Consider the following 21,644-nt stretch of genomic DNA (forward strand, 5'->3'; position numbering starts at 1 on the left):
AGCACTTTTAAATAGGTAGCATGGGTGGAAAGGTAGCATAATGAACTGGCAAGCAATTGGTGCTAGGAATCCCTTTTCTTTACTCATGCAAATGTTGCATTTCCGCAGGGACACATTTTAAAGATGCACTATATTGCCAAAGGTATTTGGCCGGCCATCCAAATGATGAGAATCAGGTGTCCTAATCAAAATCAAGCACTTAGGCATGGAGACTGTTTCTACAAACATTTGTGAAAGAATGGGCCGCTCTCAGTGATTTCCAGCATAGGATGCCACCTTTGCATCAAATTCAGTCGTGAAATTTCCTCGCTCCTAAATATTCCAAAGTCAACTGTCGGCTTTATTATAAGAAATGTGAAGAGTTTGGGAACAACAGCAACTCAGCCGCCAAGTGGTAAGCCACGTAAACTGACTGAAGCGCATCGTGCAAAGACTTTCTGCACAGCTCCAAACTTCACGCGACCTTCCAATTAGCCCACGTACAGTACGCAGAGAGCTTCATGGTATGGGTTTCCATGGCCGAGCAGCTGAATCTCAGCCATACATCACCAAGTCCAATGCAAAGCGTGGGATGCAGTGGTGTAAAGCACGTCGCCACTGGACTCCAAAGCAGTGGAGACGCCTTCTCTGGAGTGGTGAATCACGCTTTTCCATCTGGCAATCTGACGGACCAGTCTGGGTTCGGAGGTTGCCAGGAGAACGCTACATTTCGGACTGCATTGTGCCCAGTGTGAAATTTGGTGGGGGAGTTATTATGTTGCAGATTGGCATCCTTTGGTTCCAGTGAAAGGAACTTTGAATGCTCCAGGAGATTAAAACATTTTGGATAATTCCATGCTCCCAACCTTGTGGGGACAGTTTGGAGCTGGCCCCTTCCTCTTCCAACATGACTGTGCATCAGTGCACAAAGCTAGGTCCTTAAAGACATGGATGACGGAGTCTGGTGTGGATAAACTTGACTGGCCTGCACAGAGTCCTGACCTGAACCCAATAGAACACTTTTGGGATGAATTACATAGAAAGTACTATCTGTCTGTCTGTCTGTCTGTCTATCTATCTGTCTATCCCAAAAGTGTTGAATTGGGTTCAGGTCAGGACTATGTGCAGGCCAGTCAAGTTCATTAACACCAGACTCTGTCCTCCATGTCTTTATGGACCTTGCTTTGTGCACTGGTGCATGAACAGAGACTAAGAGCCAGGCCTTTTCCACCAACATCAGTGTGTGACCTCACCAATGCGCTTTTGGAAGAATGGTGGAAAATTCCTATAAACACACTCCTTGTGGACAGCCTTCCCAGAAGAGTTGAAGCTGTAACAGCTGCAAAAGGTGGACCCTCATCATATTGAACCCTATGGGTTAGGAATGGGATGGCACTTCAAGTTCATGTCTGCCGTGACCAAATACTTTTAACAATATAGTGTATCTAGGGACTTTCCAAACTAGCAGAAAAAAAAAAATTAAAAGTGGGTCAGATGGTTCACCTTCTCCAAGCCGTCCTCCTTGAGGCTGATCACGTCCAAATCAAAATCTTTCCGTAGGCCGTCAGTCTTGTTGATGATTATTTGTCCCGTTAAGCCGTTCCACTGGGCCTGTGGGGGTGTGCCACCGGAGAGCAGAAAACACCACCAGTGAATCTCCATTTATTCTTTTTAAACCGACATACACTGAAATGCTAAATCCAATAGAAGCCTTGGCAAACAAGTATTTGGGAAATGAATTATGGAGGAACTACATTAAAGGCCGTGAACAGTGACAGAGGCCTCTTAGTGTGTGTGTGTGTGTTCTTGTATTTCTACCCTTCTTGAGACATCAACAACGACAAGTACCGTCCATATAAAGACCGGTGAACAAGTTAGGACCGAAATTATGGTCCTAACACGGAAAACCATTCCATTTAATACAGAATCATATTCTAGAGTCTGTGAACATTACTCCAAAGTCATATTTTTTTGTTGATTTAATGTGCATACAAAAGTAAAGATTGACCGGTGCAAAGGCAGCAATATATGATAAAAATATATAAACATTCATAATAGCATGTAATATATATATATATATTCTCCCTGCCCACTAGGTGTGAGTTTTCCTTGCCCTTTTGTGGGTTCTTCCGAGGATGTCGTAGTCGTAATGGTTTGTACAGTCCTTTGAGACATTTGTGATTTAGGGCTATATAAATAAACATTGATTGATTGATTGATAAGTATATATGTAATGTAGTAACATTCATAATAACATGTAATATATACATGATGTAAGAATATATTTACTGTAATAACATTTAATGTAATATAATATAATAACATTCATAACAACATGTAATATATACATGATATAGGTATATATGTAATGTAGTAACATTCATAATAACATGTAATATATACATGATGTAAGTGTATATTTAATGTAATATTTAATGTAATTTAATGTAATAACATTCATAATAACATGTAATATATACATGATGTAAGTGTATATTTACTGTAATAACATTTAATGTAATTTAATGTAATAACATTCATAATAACACGTAATATATACTGTACATGATGTAAGTATATATGTAATGTAGTGACATTCATTATAACATGTAATATATACATGATGTAAGTATATATATATCATGTAGTAATATTCATAATAACATGTAATATTTTTGTATTTTGATAATTTTAAGTATTCATTTCACAACGTTCACTTTCCATTCAACAACAACAACGAGACTACTAATCATGGCAGAGTTGATGAGAGACAACAAAGACTACTTTGGGACAAATGATGAGCCAGAAACTTATTTTTTTGAGCCTGAATACAAGTAGGATGACTTAAAGATCTAGCAGGTAGCGGTATTGCTAAATGCTACGCTTTGAGTCACTAGAGAAAAGCGCTATATAAATATAATTCACTTCACTTCACTACACAAGATATACAAACTATTAACATAAAAAAAAATCGCTTACTTTACAATGTCTGCTGTCACTGGGATAGAGACTGATGGGATATTTATATCTTCCCTTTTACATCAACAATTCATCATCATCCTCATGAAGGTTAATAAAAAGCCCCAAAACACGTATTTTCGTGTCATTCTCACCATGTCCGGTGTCGGATTTCAAAGTTGAACAACTTGTGGGTTTTGTGTCCACAACCTTTTACGATCCAGGTCAGAGGCTTGATTTATAATCTACAATTAACTTACACCAACTCAGAAGCCATGCAGCAGCTCAATATGTAAATATAGCAGAATAAGCTAATTAGCTTTCGACAAACAATGCACAGCTAAAAGTAGTCCCTCAGCGTTAGCGCTTATAATAACAATATGGCTAATACTTGGTCATATTACGGTCACCACATGTAAATGGAGTATTGCTGGTGTTTTTTGGATTTTATTTTAGAAGGCTTTATGGGCGGAGTCGTGTAAATCCATTAGCTGCATTGTTCGTAACCTCGGGGATGGGACAAAGCCAATGGTTTGAGAAAGAACGTGGCGTCAGCTGTGGCCAAAGTAGCAGATTCTGAACAAAATCCAAATGTAGTCAGTGAAATGTAAACACCATCCATCCATCTTCTTCCACTTAACCGATGACGGGTCGTGGGGGCAGCAGCCTAAGCAAAGAGGCCTTGACTTCCCGCTCCCCGACCACTTTGTCCAGCTCTTCCTTGGGGATCCCGAGGCGTTCCTGCGAGGAGACATAGTCCCCGTGGTTTCCTACCGGTCAGACACCTCCCCAGGGATGCATCCTGACCCAATGCCCAAACCACCTCATCTGGCTCCTCTCGATGTGGAGGAGTGCTTTACTCTCAGAGCTTCTCACCTTATCTCTAAGGGAGAGACCCGCCACCCGACGGAGGAAACTCCTTTCCGGGCGCTTGTACCCGTGATCTTTTCCTTGCAGTCACAAACCAAAGCTCATGACCATAAGTGAGGACGGGGATGTGGATCAACTGGTAAATTGAGAGCTTTGCCTTCTGACTCAGCTCCATCTTTACTACAAACCCCATTTCCATATGAGTTGGTGAATTGTGTTAGATGTAAATATAAACGGAATACAATGATTTGCAAATCCTTTTCAACCCATATTCAGTTGAATATGCCACAAAGACAACATATTTGATGTTCAAACTGATAAACATTTTCTTTTTGTGCAAATAATCATTAACTTTATAATTTGATGCCAGCAACACGTGACAAAGAAGTTGGGAAAGGTGGCAATAAATACTGATAAAGTTGAGGAATGCTCATCAAACACTTAGTTAGAACATTCCACAGGTGTGCAGGCTAATTGGGAACAGGTGGGTGCCATGATTGGCTATAAAAACAGCTTCGCAAAAAATGCTCAGTCTTTCACAAGAAAGAATGGGGCGAGGTACACCCCTTTGTCCACAACTGCGTGATCAAATAGTCAAACAGTTTAAGAACAACGTTTCTCAAAGTGCAACTACAAGAAATTTAAGGATTTCAACATCTACGGTCCATAATACCATCAAAAGATTCAGAGAATCTGGAGAAATCACTCCACGTAAGCGGCATGGCCGGAAACCAACATAGAATGTCTGTGACCTTCGGTCCAACAGACAGCACTGTATCAAAAACCGACATCAATCTCTAAAGGATATCATCACATGGGCTCAGGAACACTTCAGAAAACCACTGTCACTAAATACAGTTGGTCGCTACATCTGTAAGTGGAAGTTAAAGCTCTACTATGCAAAGCGAAAGCCATTTATCAACAACATCCAGAAACGCCACCGGCTTCTCTGGGCCCGAGATCATCTAAGATGGACTGATGCAAAGTGGAAAGTGCTCTTTGGTCTGACGAGTCCACATTTCATATTGTTTTTGGAAATACTCGACATTGTGTCATCTGGACCAAAGGGGAAGCGAACCATCCAGACTGTCATCGACGCAAAGTTCAAAAGCCAGCATCTGTGATGGTATGGGGGTGCATTATTGCCCAAGGCCTGGGTAACTTACACATCTGTAAAGGCACCATTAATGCTGAAAGGTACATACAGGTTTTGGAGCAACATATGCTGCCATTTAAGCGCCATCTTTTTCATGGAAGCCCCTGCTTATTTCAGCAAGACGATGCCAAGCCACATTCAGGGCGTGTTACAACAGCGTGGCTTCGTAAAAAAAGAGTGCAGGTACTTTCCTGGCCCGCCTGCAGTCCTGAACTGTCTCCCATCGAAAATGTGTGGCGATTATGAAGCGTAAAATACGACAGCGGAGACCCCGGACTGTTGAACAACTGAAGCTCTACATAAAAGAAGAATGGGAAAGAATTCCACTTTCAAAGCGTCAACAATTAGTTTCCTCAGTTCCCAAACATTTATTGAGTGTTGTTAAAAGAAAAGGTGATGTAACACAGTGGTGAACATGCCCTTTCCCAACTACTTTGGGACATGTTGCAGCCAGGAAATTCTAAGTTAATTATTTGTAGTGCATTCAATTGAGGATGGGTTGAAAAGGATTTGCAAATCATATATTTACATCTAACACAATTTCCCAACTCATATGGAAACGGGGTTTGTAGAACGGATCGGTACATTCTAGGGAACTTCCCTTGCAGTCTTAGAGCAATCTCCACCACAGTCTCCAATTTTCTGAAGGTCTTGTAGGTGAACAACATGTTGGAAGGATTGGGGTAAGGGAGGGATTGGGTCTGTCCGGCTGGAGTGCAAAGCGGGGCCGTGGTTGGAGAAGACGCCGTCCCTCTGCCCAAGCTGCCAGAGCCAAGGTTTCAGGGGGAAGCGGCCGCGTGGGCAGCACTTTGGTCTTACCGCCAAACTCCAGACAATCTTGTCCCTCTTGCTTACGGTGGTGGGTTAACGTTTTTAGGTGGCCGAATTTGTGGTGCATCTCTAGACCATCGGGAGGTTCGAGTGCAAAGCGGGGCCGTGGTTGGAGAAGACGCCGTCCCTCTGCCCAAGCTGCCAGAGCCAAGGTTTCAGGGGGAAGCGGCCGCGTGGGCAGCACTTTGGTCTTACCGCCAAACTCCAGACAATCTTGTCCCTCTTGCTTACGGTGGTGGTTTAACGTTTTTAGGTGGTCGAATTTGTGGTGCAACTCTAGACCATCGGGAGGCGCCAGAAGAGGTGGCTCAGGCATCTGGTCATACGCCCCCCTCGGACGCCCCCCCTCAGACGCCTCCCTGGGACGGGGTTTAGGGCACGTCCGAGTGTTAGTAGGCCACAAGGAAGACCTCGGACACCTTGGAGAGACTATGCCTGGGAACGCCTCAGGATCCCCCAGGGAAGAGCTGGGCGAAGGAGCTGGGGAGAGGGAAGTCTGGGATTCTCTGCTTAGGCTTTCCACGTAAAAGACCCTCATCTTTAAGGTGTGGCATTTGGGGAAAGCCCTGCTGTGCACACTCCGCAAAGACATGTACCAGCCAGAATATTTTCATTTATTTACGCGCTATTTCAAGAACCTGTGAAGTCTTTTGGGTTCAGTTCTGTGCAAAAATGTACCTCGGCCCAAACAGAACAGCAACGAGGTGTACCGACTTTGGAGTTCTTTTGATGTTCCAGGTCAAAGTTGAGCTTGATTTATTCATATCGCACAATTTCAAAACCAACTACTGCCCCAAAGGGCTGTGCAGGTTACAACAGAAAGATCAGAGATTAGAAATAAGTCCAGAACATTCTCAATGTAAAACAAACTTAAAAATGCATAAAAATAGTGCAAAAAACAAAAAGGTAAAATGGGATAGGTTGATTGGCAACACTAAATTGGCCCTAGTGTGTGAATGTGAGTGTGAATGTTGTCTGTCTATCTGTGTTGGCCCTGCGATGAAGCGGCGACTTGTCCAGGGTGTACCCCGCCTTCCGCCCGATTGTAGCTGAGATAGGCACCAGCGCCCCCCACGACCACAAAGGGAATAATCGGTAAAAAATGGATGGAAAATACCTAAAATAATAATAAAACATTCTCTATATAAAACACAATTAAGAATACATTTAAAAACCCCAAAAGTAACTAAAATAATATGTTTCCCTAAAGCCTGTTTATGAACAGGCTCTAGGCAATATGCTAACCTCGCATGATATAAAGATGTAATGTTTGCATGTTGCTCACAAGGATATGCCAGTGTTGCAGACATTTATGTGCTACTGTCCCACCCCCTAAAAGTTTGATACTTTTGTTTCTTAAACAAATATGCTAACCTAGCATGATGTAAAGATGTAATGTTAGCATGTAGCTTATAAAGCTATGCCAGTTTTGCTAACTGTATCCTCCTACTCCACTCCCTAAAGGTTTTATTGATTAGTTTTCCTTCAGCAATATGCTAACCTAGCATGATGTTAAAATGTAATGTTAGCATGTCACTCACCTAGCTACGCTAGATCTGCTAATTTAGTTCTCCTGTTCCACTCCCTAAAAGTTTGATCATTCAGTATTTCTTCAACATGCTAACCTAGCATGATGTTCAAATGTAATGTCAGCATTTAGCTCACTTAACTGTGCTAGAGTTGCTAATTGTGTCCTCCTGTTCCAATCCCTAAAAGTTTGATCATTTAGTTTTTTTTCTGTGATTATTTTAGCCTCTAACAATGTTGAAATTTAATGTTAGCATGTTTGATAGATTGAAACGTTTATTAGTAGATTGCACAGCACAGTATATATTGTTGTGATCCGGTTCCCGGATCACATCTTTACTCAATGTTTGAGTCCCTTTTTTGTGTTTTGATAATTTTTTGGACTCTTCCGATCCATTTGTTTGCGCACTTCCTTGTTTGTATTTGTCACCATGGCGAGTTCATTTGCTCTACCTGCACTTACTTTCTGACGCACACCTGTTTTTGATTATTGTGTTAGTATTTAAACCGGCCTGCTACCTTAGTTCTGTCTGGATGTTTTGTTTGCTCCATGCAACAGTTACGTTTGGTATTCCTGTTTTGTATTTACCTTGCTAAGTCCTGTCTTAGCTTCCGCGCGCTCGGCACGCGCTACTTTGGACACTTTGAACTTGACTCTTGCTAACTATTAGCATTTAGCTTCCCGTGCGTAGGCACGTCTTTGCCTTTTGTCAAGTGTTATTTTGTCAGTTTTATATTAAAACAAGCTCTTACCTGCTATCACTCCTAGTCCGAGTCCTGTAGCATCCTGGGGTGGCAACTTCACGCATCATTATGCGTCCCAAATGTACAATTGACCGCTAAATGGTAACAGCCGAATAAGTTTTCAACTTGTTTAAGTCGGGGTCCACGTTAATCAATTCAGTGCTAATCAGTGCTAACACGCTATTGTGCACTTCTGAGCTTTGTGATTAAACAAGGGTTTAGAAAATGACACATGCATGGTTGATGTGATTTCATATGTTGGTTGGATGGATGGATGGATGAATGTGTGTTGGTCCCAAACAGTGGAGCGGGTGCAAGGGGGGTAGGAGAACACCAACTCACGTCTCTCAGCATGTTCATGAAGCGTGCTCCGAAGCGCCAGGGCTTGTGGCGGTGACACTGGAGCGAGCTGACGGTGATCTGGGCGGCCCGTTGCGAGGCCGCCGCCACCATGTAGACGGCGTCGTACATCAGCGACGCCTCCGTCTGCAAAGACACGCCTCCTTTAGCACTCGCCCGCACTTCGGTCACAGGAAATCGCAGTAAGTGTCACACAATCGCAGACAGGAGCGCCAAATTAAAGGTTGCGTTTCCCGGAATAGGCCCTGCGATGAGGTGGCGACTTGTCCAGGGTGTATATCACCTTCCGCCCGATTGTAGCTGAGATAGGCACCAGCGGCCCCACAAGGGAATAAGCGGTAGAAATGGATGGATGGAAGGGGTTTCCCGGAATAGATCTGCTGTTTGCGACTTTCCCTGTGCCTCGTTTCACAACATTACCATGCGGGCTAACGATGTTTACGTTCTAATTCCAAGAACCGAGAAGCTTTTAATGACCCTCATCAAATATGGATAAACAAGTAAACATGGAAATGAAATGAGCTGCTTAACAAGATCCTGGACTGGACAAATATGCAACCTGATTGTTTATGCACTCCATCTATGTAAGTAGGTCACGTCCTAACTCGCTCAAAATGTCCATGGACTCTATCGCCTTCTTCAAAAGCCAAAATGCAGTGAAGTTGTCAGGTTGTGTAAATGGTAAATAAAAAGAGAATACAATGATTTGCAAATCCTTTTCAACTTATATTCAATTAAATAGACTGCAAATACAATATATTTAATGTTCACATTGAGAGAATTTTTTATTTATTTTTTGTAAATATTAGCTCAAATGGAGTTAGATGTCTGCAACATGTTGCAAAAAAGCTGGCACAAGTGGCAAAAAAAAGACTGAGAAAGTTGAGGGATGCTCATCAAACACTTATTTGGAACATCCCACAGGTAAACAGGCGAATTGGGAACAGGTGGGTGCCATGATTGGGTATAAAAGCAGCTTCCATGAAATGCTCAGTCAATCACAAACAAGGATGGGGCGAGGGTCACCACTTTATCAACAAATGCCTAAGCACATTTTTTAAGAACAACATTTCTCAACCAGCTATTGCAAGGAATTTAAGGATTTCACCATCTATGCGCCGTAATATCATCAAAAGGTTCAGGGAATCTTGAGAAATCACTGCACGTAAGCAGCATGATATTATGGATCTTTGATCCCTCAGGTGGTGCTGAATCAAAAAGTGATATCAGTGTGTAAAGGATATCACAACATGGGCTCAGGAACACCTTAGAAAACCACTGTCAGTAACTACAGTTTGTTGCTACATCTGTAAGTGCAAGTTAAAACTCTACTATGCAAAGCCAAAGTCATTTATCAACAACACCTAGAAACGCTGCCAGCTTCGCTGGGCCCGAGCTCATCTAAGATGGACTGATGCAATGTTGAAAAATGTTCTGTGGTCTGACGAGTCCACATTGCAAATTGTTTTTGGAAACTTTTGACGTTGTGCCCTCCAGAACAAAGAGGAAAAAAAACATCCGGACTGTTCTAGGTGCAAAGTGGAAAAGCCAGCATCTGTGATGGTATGGGGGTGTATTAGTGCCCAAGGCATGGGTAACTTACACATCTGTGAAGGCACCATTAATGCTGAAAGGTACATACAGGTTTGGACCTTCCAAGCAACGTTATCATGGACGCCCCTGCTTATTTTAGCAAGACAATGCCAATCCACGTAGTTTCATAGTAAAAGACTGCAGGTACTAGATTGGCCTGCCTGTAGTCCAGACCTGTCTACGATTGAAAATGTGTGGTGCGATATGAAGCCTAAAATAGCAGAAGGGAGACTGTTGAACAACTTAAGCTGTACATCAAGCAAGAATGGGAAAGAATTCCACATCAAAAATGTGTCTCCTCAGTTCCGAAACGTTTACTGAGTGTTGTTAAAAGGAAAGGACATGTAACACAGTGGTAAAAATGCCCCTCTGACAACTTTTTTGCAATGTGTTGCTGCCATTAAAAATCATAAGTTAATGATTATTTGCAAAAAATAACAAAGTTTCTCAGTGTGAACATTAAACATCTTGTCTGTGCAGTCTACTCAATTGAACATAAGTTTATAAACAATTTACAAATCAATGTATTCTCTTTTTATCTACCATTTACACAACTTGACAACTTCACTGCTTTTGTATGTGTAGTTCACGTCATAACTCGTTAAAAAGTCAGTTGACTAAAAGATTTGCTGAAAAAGGGAGTCTTCAAATGTTTTTTAAAAGGGTCAAAACAGTGAAGTTCACAGAAGGACTGCTGCAAGTCATATCAGAGTCTGGGGGCTACATGCCAGGTCTCCCTGGGTTTTAAAATGAGTCATTGGGTTTCTTCGGAGACCATGGCCCGGAGACCGAAGGCTATGGAAAACCAATCAGCAATATACAGAGGGGCCTTAGAAATGCAAAGTCATGACTAAAATCTAAAACCCAATGCAGGATTTGACTGGATGCCAATAGAGACTTGATAAAACGGGGGTAACGTGGGTTGCTCTGGGTCCACCGGTCGAAAGTCTCGCAGCCACATTCGGTACAGTCTGAAGTCTCTTTGGAGTTGAATTGTTGAAACAAGCGAACACAGAATTACAATAGTCAATGCCAGATGAGATGATTCTTTTGAGATTCGATTTTGACAACAAATTTCTCACTGTAGAGATTTTTCTCAGGTGATAAAACCAGTTTTTGACCCTGCGAAGACCCTGATCGAACACAAGTCCAGTACTTGTACTGAGGGGTCCACCATTCAGAGCACGGAAAGTCAGGACTAGAATGTTCAACTCTGCAGAATTTGACTGGACAACTGGATAGAGTGGGGGGGGTCACGTGGGCTGTTCTGGGTGCACCAGTCAAACGTCTGGAAACCGCATTCTGTCCAGTCTGAAGTCTCCTTAGAGTTAAATAAAATGGTCAGTACGAGTACGAGACCAGATGAACGCGTTTGAGATACGATTTTGACAACAAATTTCTCTCTTTCTTACAGGCTAATATTATGCTAGATCCACTTGACGGCCAATGCACCGGTCGCCCTGGGGTTGGGGGGGTCCTTAATGCGGCCCTTTCCAAGGTTTCTCAATGTCATCACACTGGGTTGAGTTTTTCCTTGCCCTGATGTGGGATCTGAACCCAAGATGTAGTTGTGGCTTGTGTAGCCTTTTGAGACACTTGTGATTTAGGGCTATATAAATAAACATTGATTGACTTTAGATATATTTCTCAGCAGTTTTTGGTCAGTTGATGACAGTGACCCTCCAAAGACATCGACTAAACGAGCACAAGCCTCAGGTTTCTGAGGCTGTTTTTTGACAGATGCACCCAGAGCACCGAGGGAGTTCTTGATCAATCAATCAATCAAAGTTGCCCTTAGTCACAAATGTCTAAAAGCCACAACGCCATCCTCAGCTCAGATCCCACATCAGGGCAAGAAAAAACTCAACCCAGTGGGAACAATGAGAAACCTTGGAAGGGACTGCAGATGTGGGGATCCCCCCTGGGTGACCGGTGGAATGGATGCCCAGTGGATACAGTTAATATTGTGAGATTCCAGTCCATAGTGGGGCCAGCAGCAGATCATCTTGCATGTAGACAAGTCAGGGCGCAGACGTCACCGACTGATGCTAAAGGAGTGGTCATCCTGGGTCCAGACTTCATGAGAAAGTCCCGTCTATTGGAGGACCAGCAGGGGATCTTCTTGAATGTAGACAAGTCAGTGCGCGGAGACGTCACCAACTGATGCATAAGGAGTGGTCGCCCCGGGTCCAGACTTCATGTGAAAGTCCAGTTCATTGGGATTGATCAGGAGGATCTGTTCGTCGGGAGCAATGATCAGAGTTTCCGTTTTGCCAGAATTGATGTACCAAAGTCTGGCATCCTTTGACCCAAAATACTTGTCGAACATTAGCGGATGTGTTCCTCATTTGTCAGATACGTTTTTTCTCACTCCAGTTACGATTAGTATCACCAAGTCTAGAGGCCAAATCCTGGAAAGGCATTACTTCCCAGCGTCCAACAAGACTGCATTGTAGTTATTTATTAAGGCATTGAATCGAACGTAACTGGATGATGAGAAACAAAACGTCTTCTGACCCCGGATTTCCACAGGATGTGTAACGGCAGCTGAACGGTGCCGCCACGGATGGTCCATGGTGCAGGGAAATAGCGCAGACCTTTACAGATCTTGCTAACCCCTGCGTGATCACGTGTTAAGGGGAAGTTGTTGTGTCCAAATAAAACCAGGGCTGCCAGTTACAGCTACCGAACGGCAACACCGTGGAACGTCTGGAGATTTGCCATCCTTCCATACCCAAAGGCGGGCATCTGTGGCAGCGATGGCTCCACTTGACTTGTTGAAAAGGTGACCGTTTTTCCGTCCTTCCATAGCCCAAGACGGCCGTCTGTGACGGCGATGGCTCTACTTGACTCGTGGACAAGACAACAGTTTTGCCGTCCTTCCATACCCAAGGCGAACATCTGTGACGGCGATGGCTCCACTTGACTTGTGGAAATGACGACCGTTTTGCTGCCCTTCCAGACCCAAAGATGTGACGGCGATGGCTCCACTTGACTTGTCGAAAAGACTACAGTTTTGCCGTCCTTCCATACCCAAGGCGAACATCTGTGACGGCGATGGCTCCATTTACTTGTGGAAATGACGACCGTTTTGCTGTCCTTCCATACCCAAAGATGGGCGTCTGTGACGGCGATGGCTCCATTTACTTGTGGAAAAGACAACCGTTTTGTCGTCCTTCCAGACCCAAACGTGACGGAGATGGCTCCACTTGACTCGTAGAAAAGACAACAGTTTTGCTGTCCTTCCATACCCAAAGACGGGTGTCTGTGACGGCAATGGCTCCACTTGTGGAAAAGATGACCGTTTTGCCGTCTTTCCAGACCCAAAGACGGGCGTCTGTGAGGACACTGGCTCCACTTGACTCATAGAAAAGACAACAATCTCACCGTCCTTCCGTACCCAAAGCCGGCCCCTTTTTTGAACGCGCTTGTTATCATGTCAGTGTTGGAGCTCCCGAATCTTACCGTCATCATGCCCTCCATCATTCCCGTCTCAGCCTTGGAAGGAGCCTGCAGTCGCTCCATGGACCAGCGCTCCACCACCGAGGCCACCTGGGGGTTGTCGATGTTGAGCAGCCGGAAGCCTGTCATGTTGACGCCGCTGTAGCGGTACGGCTCCAGGTCCAGCGCAAACAAGTCCTGCGGAAACGCAGCCTCACTTTTAGCACAATTCTGTAAAAAAGAACTAGCATGCTAACATACCAAACTGAAGTGTTTACCTGTTCAATTATCTAAAAAGGTTAGCATGCTAACAGTACTATGCTAACATGCTTACATTAAAATGAGTGTAATACAAAAAATATATGACATTGAAGTGTATACCTGCTAAAATATCTAAAAAGGTTGGCATGCTAACAGTACTATGCTAACATGCGAAAAATAGCATTCTTACATTTGAAATAAGTCAAATATAAACAAAATGACACTAAAGTGTATACCTGCTAAATTATCTAAAAAAGCTAGCATGCTACCAGTACAATGCTAACATGCAAAAAATAGCATGCTGACATTTAAAATGAGTGAAATACAAACATATATAACACTGAAATGTATACCTGCTAAATTATCTAAAAAAGCTAACATGCTAACAATACTATGCTAACATGCGGAAAATAGCATGCTTACATATAAAATGAGTGAAATACAAACATATATGACACTGAAGTGTATGCCTGCTAAATTATCTAAAAAAGCTAGCATGCTACCAGTACTATGCTAACATGCCAAAAATAGCATGGTTACATTTAAAATCAGGGAAATACAAACATATATGACACTGAAGTGTATACTGCTAAATTCTCTAAAAAAGCTAGCATACTACTAGTACCATGTTAACATGCCAAAAATAGCATGCGTACAGTTAACATCAGTGAAATATAAAACATATATTCGTTTTGAGGAAAATAACATTAGAGGAATTGTTACAACGTGTAAATGGAATAAAACAAACAACATGTTTACTTGACCCTCTTCCTGGGAAACTGATCAAGGAGCTCTTTGTATTATTAGGTCCATCAGTGCTAAATATTATAAACTTATCACTTTCCTCGGGCACTGTTCCCCTAGTATTCAAAAAAGCGGTTATTCATCCTCTTCTTAAAAGACCTAACCTCGATCCTGACCTCATGGTAAACTACCGACCGGTGTCTCACCTTCCCTTTATTTCAAAAATCCTTGAAAAAATTGTTGCGGAGCAGTTAAATGAACACTTAGCGTCTAACAATCTATGTGAAACCTTTCAATCCGGTTTCAGGGCAAATCACTCCACGGAGACAGCCCTCGCAAAAATGACTAATGATCTATTGCTAACGATGGATTCTGATGCGTCATCTATGTTGCTGCTCCTCGATCTTAGCGCTGCTTTCGATACCGTCGATCATAATATTTTATTAGAACGTATCAAAACACGAATTGGTATGTCAGACTTAGCCATGTCTTGGTTTAACTCTTATCTTACTGATAGGATGCAGTGTGTCTCCCATAACAATGTGACCTCGGACTACGTTAAGGTAACGTGTGGAGTTCCCCAGAGTTCGGTCCTTGGCCCTGCACTCTTCAGCATCTACATGCTGCCGCTAGGTGACATCATACGCAAATACGGTATTAGCTTTCACTGTTATGCTGATGACACCCAACTCTACATGCCCCTAAAGCTGACCAACACGCCGGACTGTAGTCAGCTGGAGGCGTGTCTTAATGAAATTAAACAATGGATGTCCGCTAACTTTTTGCAACTCAACGCCAAAAAAACGGAAATGCTGATTATCGGTCCTGCTAGACACCGAACTCTATTTAATAATACAACTCTAACATTTGACAACCAAATAATTAAACAAGGCGACACGGTAAAGAATCTGGGTATTATCTTCGACCCAACTCTCTCCTTTGAGGCACACATTAAAAGCGTTACTAAAACGGCCTTCTTTCATCTCCGTAATATCGCTAAAATTCGCTCCATTCTGTCCACTAAAGACGCTGAGATCATTATCCATGCGTTTGTTACGTCTCGTCTCGACTACTGTAACGTATTCTTTTCGGGTCTCCCCATGTCTAGCATTAAAAGATTACAGTTGGTACAAAATGCGGTTGCTAGACTTTTGACAAGAACAAGAAAGTTTGATCACATTACGCCTGTACTGGCTCACCTGCACTGGCTTCCTGTGCACTTAAGATGTGACTTTAAGGTTTTACTACTTACGTATAAAATACTACACGGTCTAGCTCCATCCTATCTTGCCGATTGTATTGTACCATATGTCCCGGCAAGAAATCTGCGTTCAAAGGACTCCGGCTTATTAGTGATTCCCAAAGCCCAGAAAAAGTCTGCGGGCTATAGAGCGTTTTCCGTTCGGGCTCCAGTACTCTGGAATGCCCTCCCGGTAACAGTTCGAGATGCCACCTCAGTAGAAGCATTTAAGTCTCACCTTAAAACTCATTTGTATACTCTAGCCTTTAAATAGACTCCCTTTTTAGACCAGTTGATCTGCCGTTTCTTTTCTTTTTCTTCTATGTCCCACTCTCCCTTGTGGAGGGGGTCCGGTCCGATCCGGTGGCCATGTACTGCTTGCCTGTGTATCGGCTGGGGACATCTCTGCGCTGCTGATCCGCCTCCGCTTGTGATGGTTTCCTGCTGGCTCCGCTGTGAACAGGACTCTCGCTGCTGTGTTGGATCCGCTTTGGACTGGACTCTCGCGACTGTGTTGGATCCATTGTGGATTGAACTCTCACAGTATCATGTTAGACCCGCTCGACATCCATTGCTTTCCTCCTCTCTAAGGTTCTCATAGTCATCATTGTCACCGACGTCCCACTGGGTCATTATTGTCACCGATGTCCCACTGGGTGTGAGTTTTCCTTGCCCTTATGTGGGCCTACCGAGGATGTCGTGGTGGTTTGTGCAGCCCTTTGAGACACTAGTGATTTAGGGCTATATAAGTAAACATTGATTGATTGATTGATATATGACTGAAGTGTATACCTGCTAAATTATCTTAAAAGGTTAGCATGCTAACAGTACTATGCTAACATGCGAAAATTAACAAGCTTACAATTAATATGAGTGAAATACAGAAAAATATGACACTAATGTGTATTCCTGCTCAATTTTCTAAAAAAGCTAGCATACTACCAGTACAATGCTAACATGCCAAAAACAGCATGCTTACAGTTAAAATGAGTGAAATACAAAATATATATGACACTTAAGTGTATACCAGCTTAAATTATCCCCCCCAAAAAATGCATGCTAACAGTACTATGCTAATAGGCCAAAAATAGCATGCTTACATTTAAAATGAGTATAATACAAATATATAGGACAGTGAAGTGTAGACCTGTTAAATTATCTAAAAAAGATAGAATGCCAAAATGCTAACTGTAAAATGCGTCAAGTACCAGAATATGTAACTCTAAGGTGTGTACCTAAAAAAATATTTTTTAAATGTTAGGATGCTAACATTAACATGAATCAAGTACGAAAATAGGACTGAGGTGTGTACCTACAAAGTGTGTACACCTGTACAATTAGCAAATAAATTAGCATGGTAATCTTAAAATCCACTTTAATGTTCTTTGGCCTGCAGTGTAAACACAGTCTACGCTGCCATTTTCTTTGTTTACTGTAAAATCTACAGGTATTTTTAAAAATGTCGATAACGTGTGATCCTGATACATTTATATTACTCACTCTTACACGTGGCCCTCTGTACGTGCTATCCTAATGTAATCAAGCTAGTGTCGTTAGCATTAGCTAATAATGTCTGTGTTAGTATATTTAACTTACAACGGCATTATTTTTGTATCGTTTCACTTTCACAAATTCATCAGTGAATTCATCAAAACGTCACCATGGAGTTATTGAGTCTGTTTAGCTAAATAGCTCCATGACCATGACTTCTGTTTTGTTTGATCATTCGTTTTACTGCCCTGTTACAGATGCCGTTTGGAAACAGTTAAGGTATGGAAATAAATATTTCTGTGTAAATAACTCATTTCACAATATATATATCTGCGTCTTATAGTCTGGTGCGGCTTATATATGGAAAAACATTTTGACTTCTACAATTTAGTGGGTGTGGCTTCTATATGGATTTTTGTTCACTCACGACAATTATACAAATAGTTTTAGAGAAAAAAACAAAGCAAAAACACTGAATAGGTGTGTTATTGTTTGTGCTATGGTGCCATCTTTCGGACAAGTTCGCACACTGCAGCTGTTGTATAAAATTCCTGCTGTGCCGGACTGCATTTTCGCTGTCCATAGCGTTTCTACTCTTCTGGATCATTCATTCGTCGCTCCAAGCAACGTTTGTAAGTTTTACAATATAACTAAAACAACTCTTACTTACTATAGTGTCCCATGTGTGATGTCTGTAGGAGTGTTTTTATGCATATTTGTACGTGCTATTGTAAGTTAATTGTTAGCATTACCAAAATGTTAACGTGGAGTTATTAAGTCTGTTTAGCTGATTGGAGAGCTAGCTTGCGCAGCTAGTGGGTCAATGATCATGACTTTTATTTTGTTTGATCAGCCGTTTTACTGCCCTGTTACAGACACCGTTTGGAAACTATTAATGCATGTGAAAAGAAATATTTCTGAGTTAATACCGCATTTCACAACATATATACCTGCGGTTTGTAGTTCAGTGCGGCTAATATATGGATTTTTCTTTGCTGGCGAGCATAATACAAACAGTTTTAAAATAAACAAAGCAACAAAGTGGGCAGCCGAAGGCAGGGCACTTGGCTGTCCGATCCTCGGCTACAGAAGCTAGCTCTTGGGACGTGGAACGTCACCTCACTGGGGGGGAAGGAGCCTGAGCTAGTGCGCGAGGTAGAGAAGTTCCGGCTGGATATAGTCGGACTCACCTCGACGCACAGCAAGGGCTCTGGAACTAGTTCTCTCGAGAGGGACTGGACCCTCTTCCACTCTGGCGTTGCCGGCAGTGAGAGGCGACGGGCTGGGGTGGCAATTCTCGTTGCCCCCCGGCTCAAAGCCTGCACGTTTGAGTTCAACCTAGTGGACGAGAGGGTAGCTTCCCTTCGCCTTCGGGTGGGGGGGCGGGTCCTGACTGTTGTTTGTGCTTACGCACCAAACAGCAGTTCAGAATACCCACCCTTTTTGGGTACACTCGAGGGAGTACTGGAAAGTGCTCCTCCGGGTGGTTCCCTTGTCCTACTGGGAGACTTCAACGCTCATGTTGGCAACGACAGTGAAACCTGGAGAGGCGTGATTGGGAAGAATGGTCGCCCGGATCTAAACCCGAGTGGTGTTTTGTTATTGGACTTCTGTGCTCGTCACAGTTTGTCCATAACAAACACCATGTTCAAACATAAGGGTGTCCATATGTGCACTTGGCACCAGGACACCCTAGGCCGCAGTTCTATGATCGACTTTGTAGTTGTGTCATCGGATTTGCGGCCTCATGTTTTGGACACTCGGGTGAAGAGAGGGGCGGAGCTTTCTACCGATCACCACCTGGTGGTGAGTTGGCTACGATGGTGGGGGAGGATGCCGGACAGACCTGGCAGGCCCAAGCGCATTGTGAGGGTCTGCTGGGAACGTCTGGCAGAGTCTCCTGTCAGAGAGAGTTTCAATTCACACCTCCGGGAGAACTTTGAACATGTCACGAGGGAGGTGCGGGACATTAAGTCCGAGTGGACCATGTTCTGAACCTCTATTGTCGAGGCGGCTGATTGGAGCTGTGGCCGCAAGGTTGTTGGTGCCTGTCGTGGCGGTAATCCCAGAACCCGTTGGTGGACACCAGCAGTGAGGGATGCCGTCAAGCTGAAGAAGGAGTCCTATCGGGTTCTTTTGGCTCATAGGATTCCGGAGGCAGTGGACGGGTACCGACGGGCCAAGCGGTTTGCGGCTTCAGCGGTCGCGGAGGCAAAAACTCGGACATGGGAAGAGTTCGGGGAAGCCATGGAAAACGACTTCCGGACGGCTTCGAAGCGATTCTGGACCACCATACGCCGCCTCAGGAAGGGGAAGCAGTGCACTATCAACACCGTGTATGGTGCGGATGGTGTTCTGCTGACTTCGACTGCGGATGTTGTGGACCGGTGGAGGGAATACTTCGAAGACCTCCTCAATCCCACCAACACGTCTTTCTCTGAGGAAGCAGTGCCTGGGGAATCTGTAGTGGACTCTCCTATTTCTGGGGCTGAGGTCGCTGAGGTAGTTAAAAAGCTCCTCGGCGGCAAGGCCCCGGGGGTGGATGAGACCCGCCCGGAGTTCCTTAAGGCTCTGGATGCTGTGGGGCTGTCTTGGTTGACAAGACTCTGCAGCATCGCGTGGACATCGGGGGCGGTACCTCTGGATTGGCAGACCGGGGTGGTGGTCCCTCTCTTTAAGAAGGGGGACCGGAGGGTGTGTTCCAACTATCGTGGGATCACACTCCTCAGCCTTCCCGGTAAGGTTTATTCAGGTGTACTGGAGAGGAGGCTTCGCCGGATAGTCGAACCTCGGATTCAGGAGGAACAGTGTGGTTTTCGTCCTGGTCGTGGAACTGTGGACCAGCTCTATACTCTCGGCAGGGTTCTTGAGGGTGCATGGGAGTTTGCCCAACCAGTCTACATGTGCTTTGTGGACTTGGAGAAGGCATTCGACCGTGTCCCTCGGGAAGTCCTGTGGGGAGTGCTCAGAGAGTATGGGGTATCGGACTGTCTTATTGTGGCAGTCCGCTCCCTGTACGATCAGTGTCAGAGCTTGGTCCGCATTGCTGGCAGTAAGTCGGACACATTTCCAGTGAGGGTTGGACTCCGCCAAGGCTGTCCTTTGTCACCGATTCTGTTCATAACTTTTATGGACAGAATTTCTAGGCGCAGCCAAGGCGTTGAGGGGTTCCGGTTTGGTGGCCATGGGATTAGGTCTCTGCTTTTTGCAGATGATGTAGTCCTGATGGCTTCATCTGGCCGGGATCTTCAGCTCTCACTGGATCGGTTCGCAGCCGAGTGTGAAGCGACCGGAATGAGAATCAGCACCTCCAAGTCCGAGTCCATGGTTCTCGCCCGGAAAAGGGTGGAGTGCCATCTCCGGGTTGGGGAGGAGACCCTGCCCCAAGTGGAGGAGTTCAAGTACCTAGGAGTCTTGTTCACGAGTGGGGGAAGAGTGGATCGTGAGATCGACAGGCGGATCGGTGCGGCGTCTTCAGTAATGCGGACGTTGTATCGATCCGTTGTGGTGAAGAAGGAGCTGAGCCGGAAGGCAAAGCTCTCAATTTACCGGTCGATCTACGTTCCCATCCTCACCTATGGTCATGAGCTTTGGGTCATGACCGAAAGGATAAGATCACGGGTACAAGCGGCCGAAATGAGTTTCCTCCGCCGGGTGGCGGGGCGCTCCCTTAGAGATAGGGTGAGAAGCTCTGCCATCCGGGAGGAGCTCAACGTAAAGCCGCTGCTCCTCCACATCGAGAGGAGCCAGATGAAGTGGTTCGGGCATCTGGTCAGGATGGCACCCGAACGCCTCCCTAGGGATGTGTTTAGGGCACGTCCAGCTGGTAGGAGGCCACGGGGAAGACCCAGGACACGTTGGGAAGACTATGTCTCCCGGCTGGCCTGGGAACGGCTCGGGATCCCCCGGGAAGAGCTAGACGAAGTGGCTGGAGATAGGGAAGTCTGGGCTTCCCTGCTTAGGCTGCTGCCCCCGCGACCCGACCTCGGATAAGCGGTAGATGATGGATGGATGGATGGACAAAGCAACAAAACTGAAAATGTGTGTTATTCATTGTGCTGTGCCGCCATCTTTTGGACGAGTTTGCACCCTGCGGGTGCTACTTTGCCCTTCTTTTTAAAGAACTTTGAACCGGAAGTAAAAGTGCTGTTCTGTCTTACCGCCGTCCATAGCGTTCCTACTCATATGGATCCTTCACTTATCACTCCAAGCAATGTTTGTAAGTTTTACAATATAACTAAAACAATTCTTACTTGCTAAAGCGTCCCATGTGTGATGTCTGTAGGAGTGTTTTCATGCATATTTGTACGTGCTATTTTAATGTAATCAAGCTAGCGTTGTTAGCATTAGCTAATATGCTACGTTGCTCACATGTTTACGAGTGTCTGTGTTAGTATGATCAACTTACAATGGCATTCTTTTTGTATTGTTTCAGTTTCACAAATTCCT

At 44.2% G+C, this 21,644-nt stretch overlaps 1 protein-coding gene across 7 annotated transcripts in view; it reads right to left on the reverse strand.

Annotated features, from left to right (window-relative positions):
• LOC133537084 (glutamate receptor ionotropic, kainate 1) overlaps positions 1–21,644 on the reverse strand; it is a 130,398-nt gene that overhangs the window by 13,755 nt on the left and 94,999 nt on the right. For all 7 annotated transcript variants that reach the window (XM_061877943.1, XM_061877941.1, XM_061877944.1 and 4 more), the window contains 3 exons: positions 13,484–13,657; positions 8,408–8,551; positions 1,483–1,590 (listed from right to left, as the gene is read on the reverse strand). In XM_061877943.1, coding sequence (XP_061733927.1) covers positions 1,483–1,590; positions 8,408–8,551; positions 13,484–13,657 — 426 coding nt within the window. The remainder of the gene's footprint in view (positions 1–1,482; positions 1,591–8,407; positions 8,552–13,483; positions 13,658–21,644) is intronic.

This window comes from Nerophis ophidion, linkage group LG18, assembly GCF_033978795.1.
Source record: "Nerophis ophidion isolate RoL-2023_Sa linkage group LG18, RoL_Noph_v1.0, whole genome shotgun sequence".
NCBI classification, from domain to species: domain Eukaryota; kingdom Metazoa; phylum Chordata; class Actinopteri; order Syngnathiformes; family Syngnathidae; genus Nerophis; species Nerophis ophidion.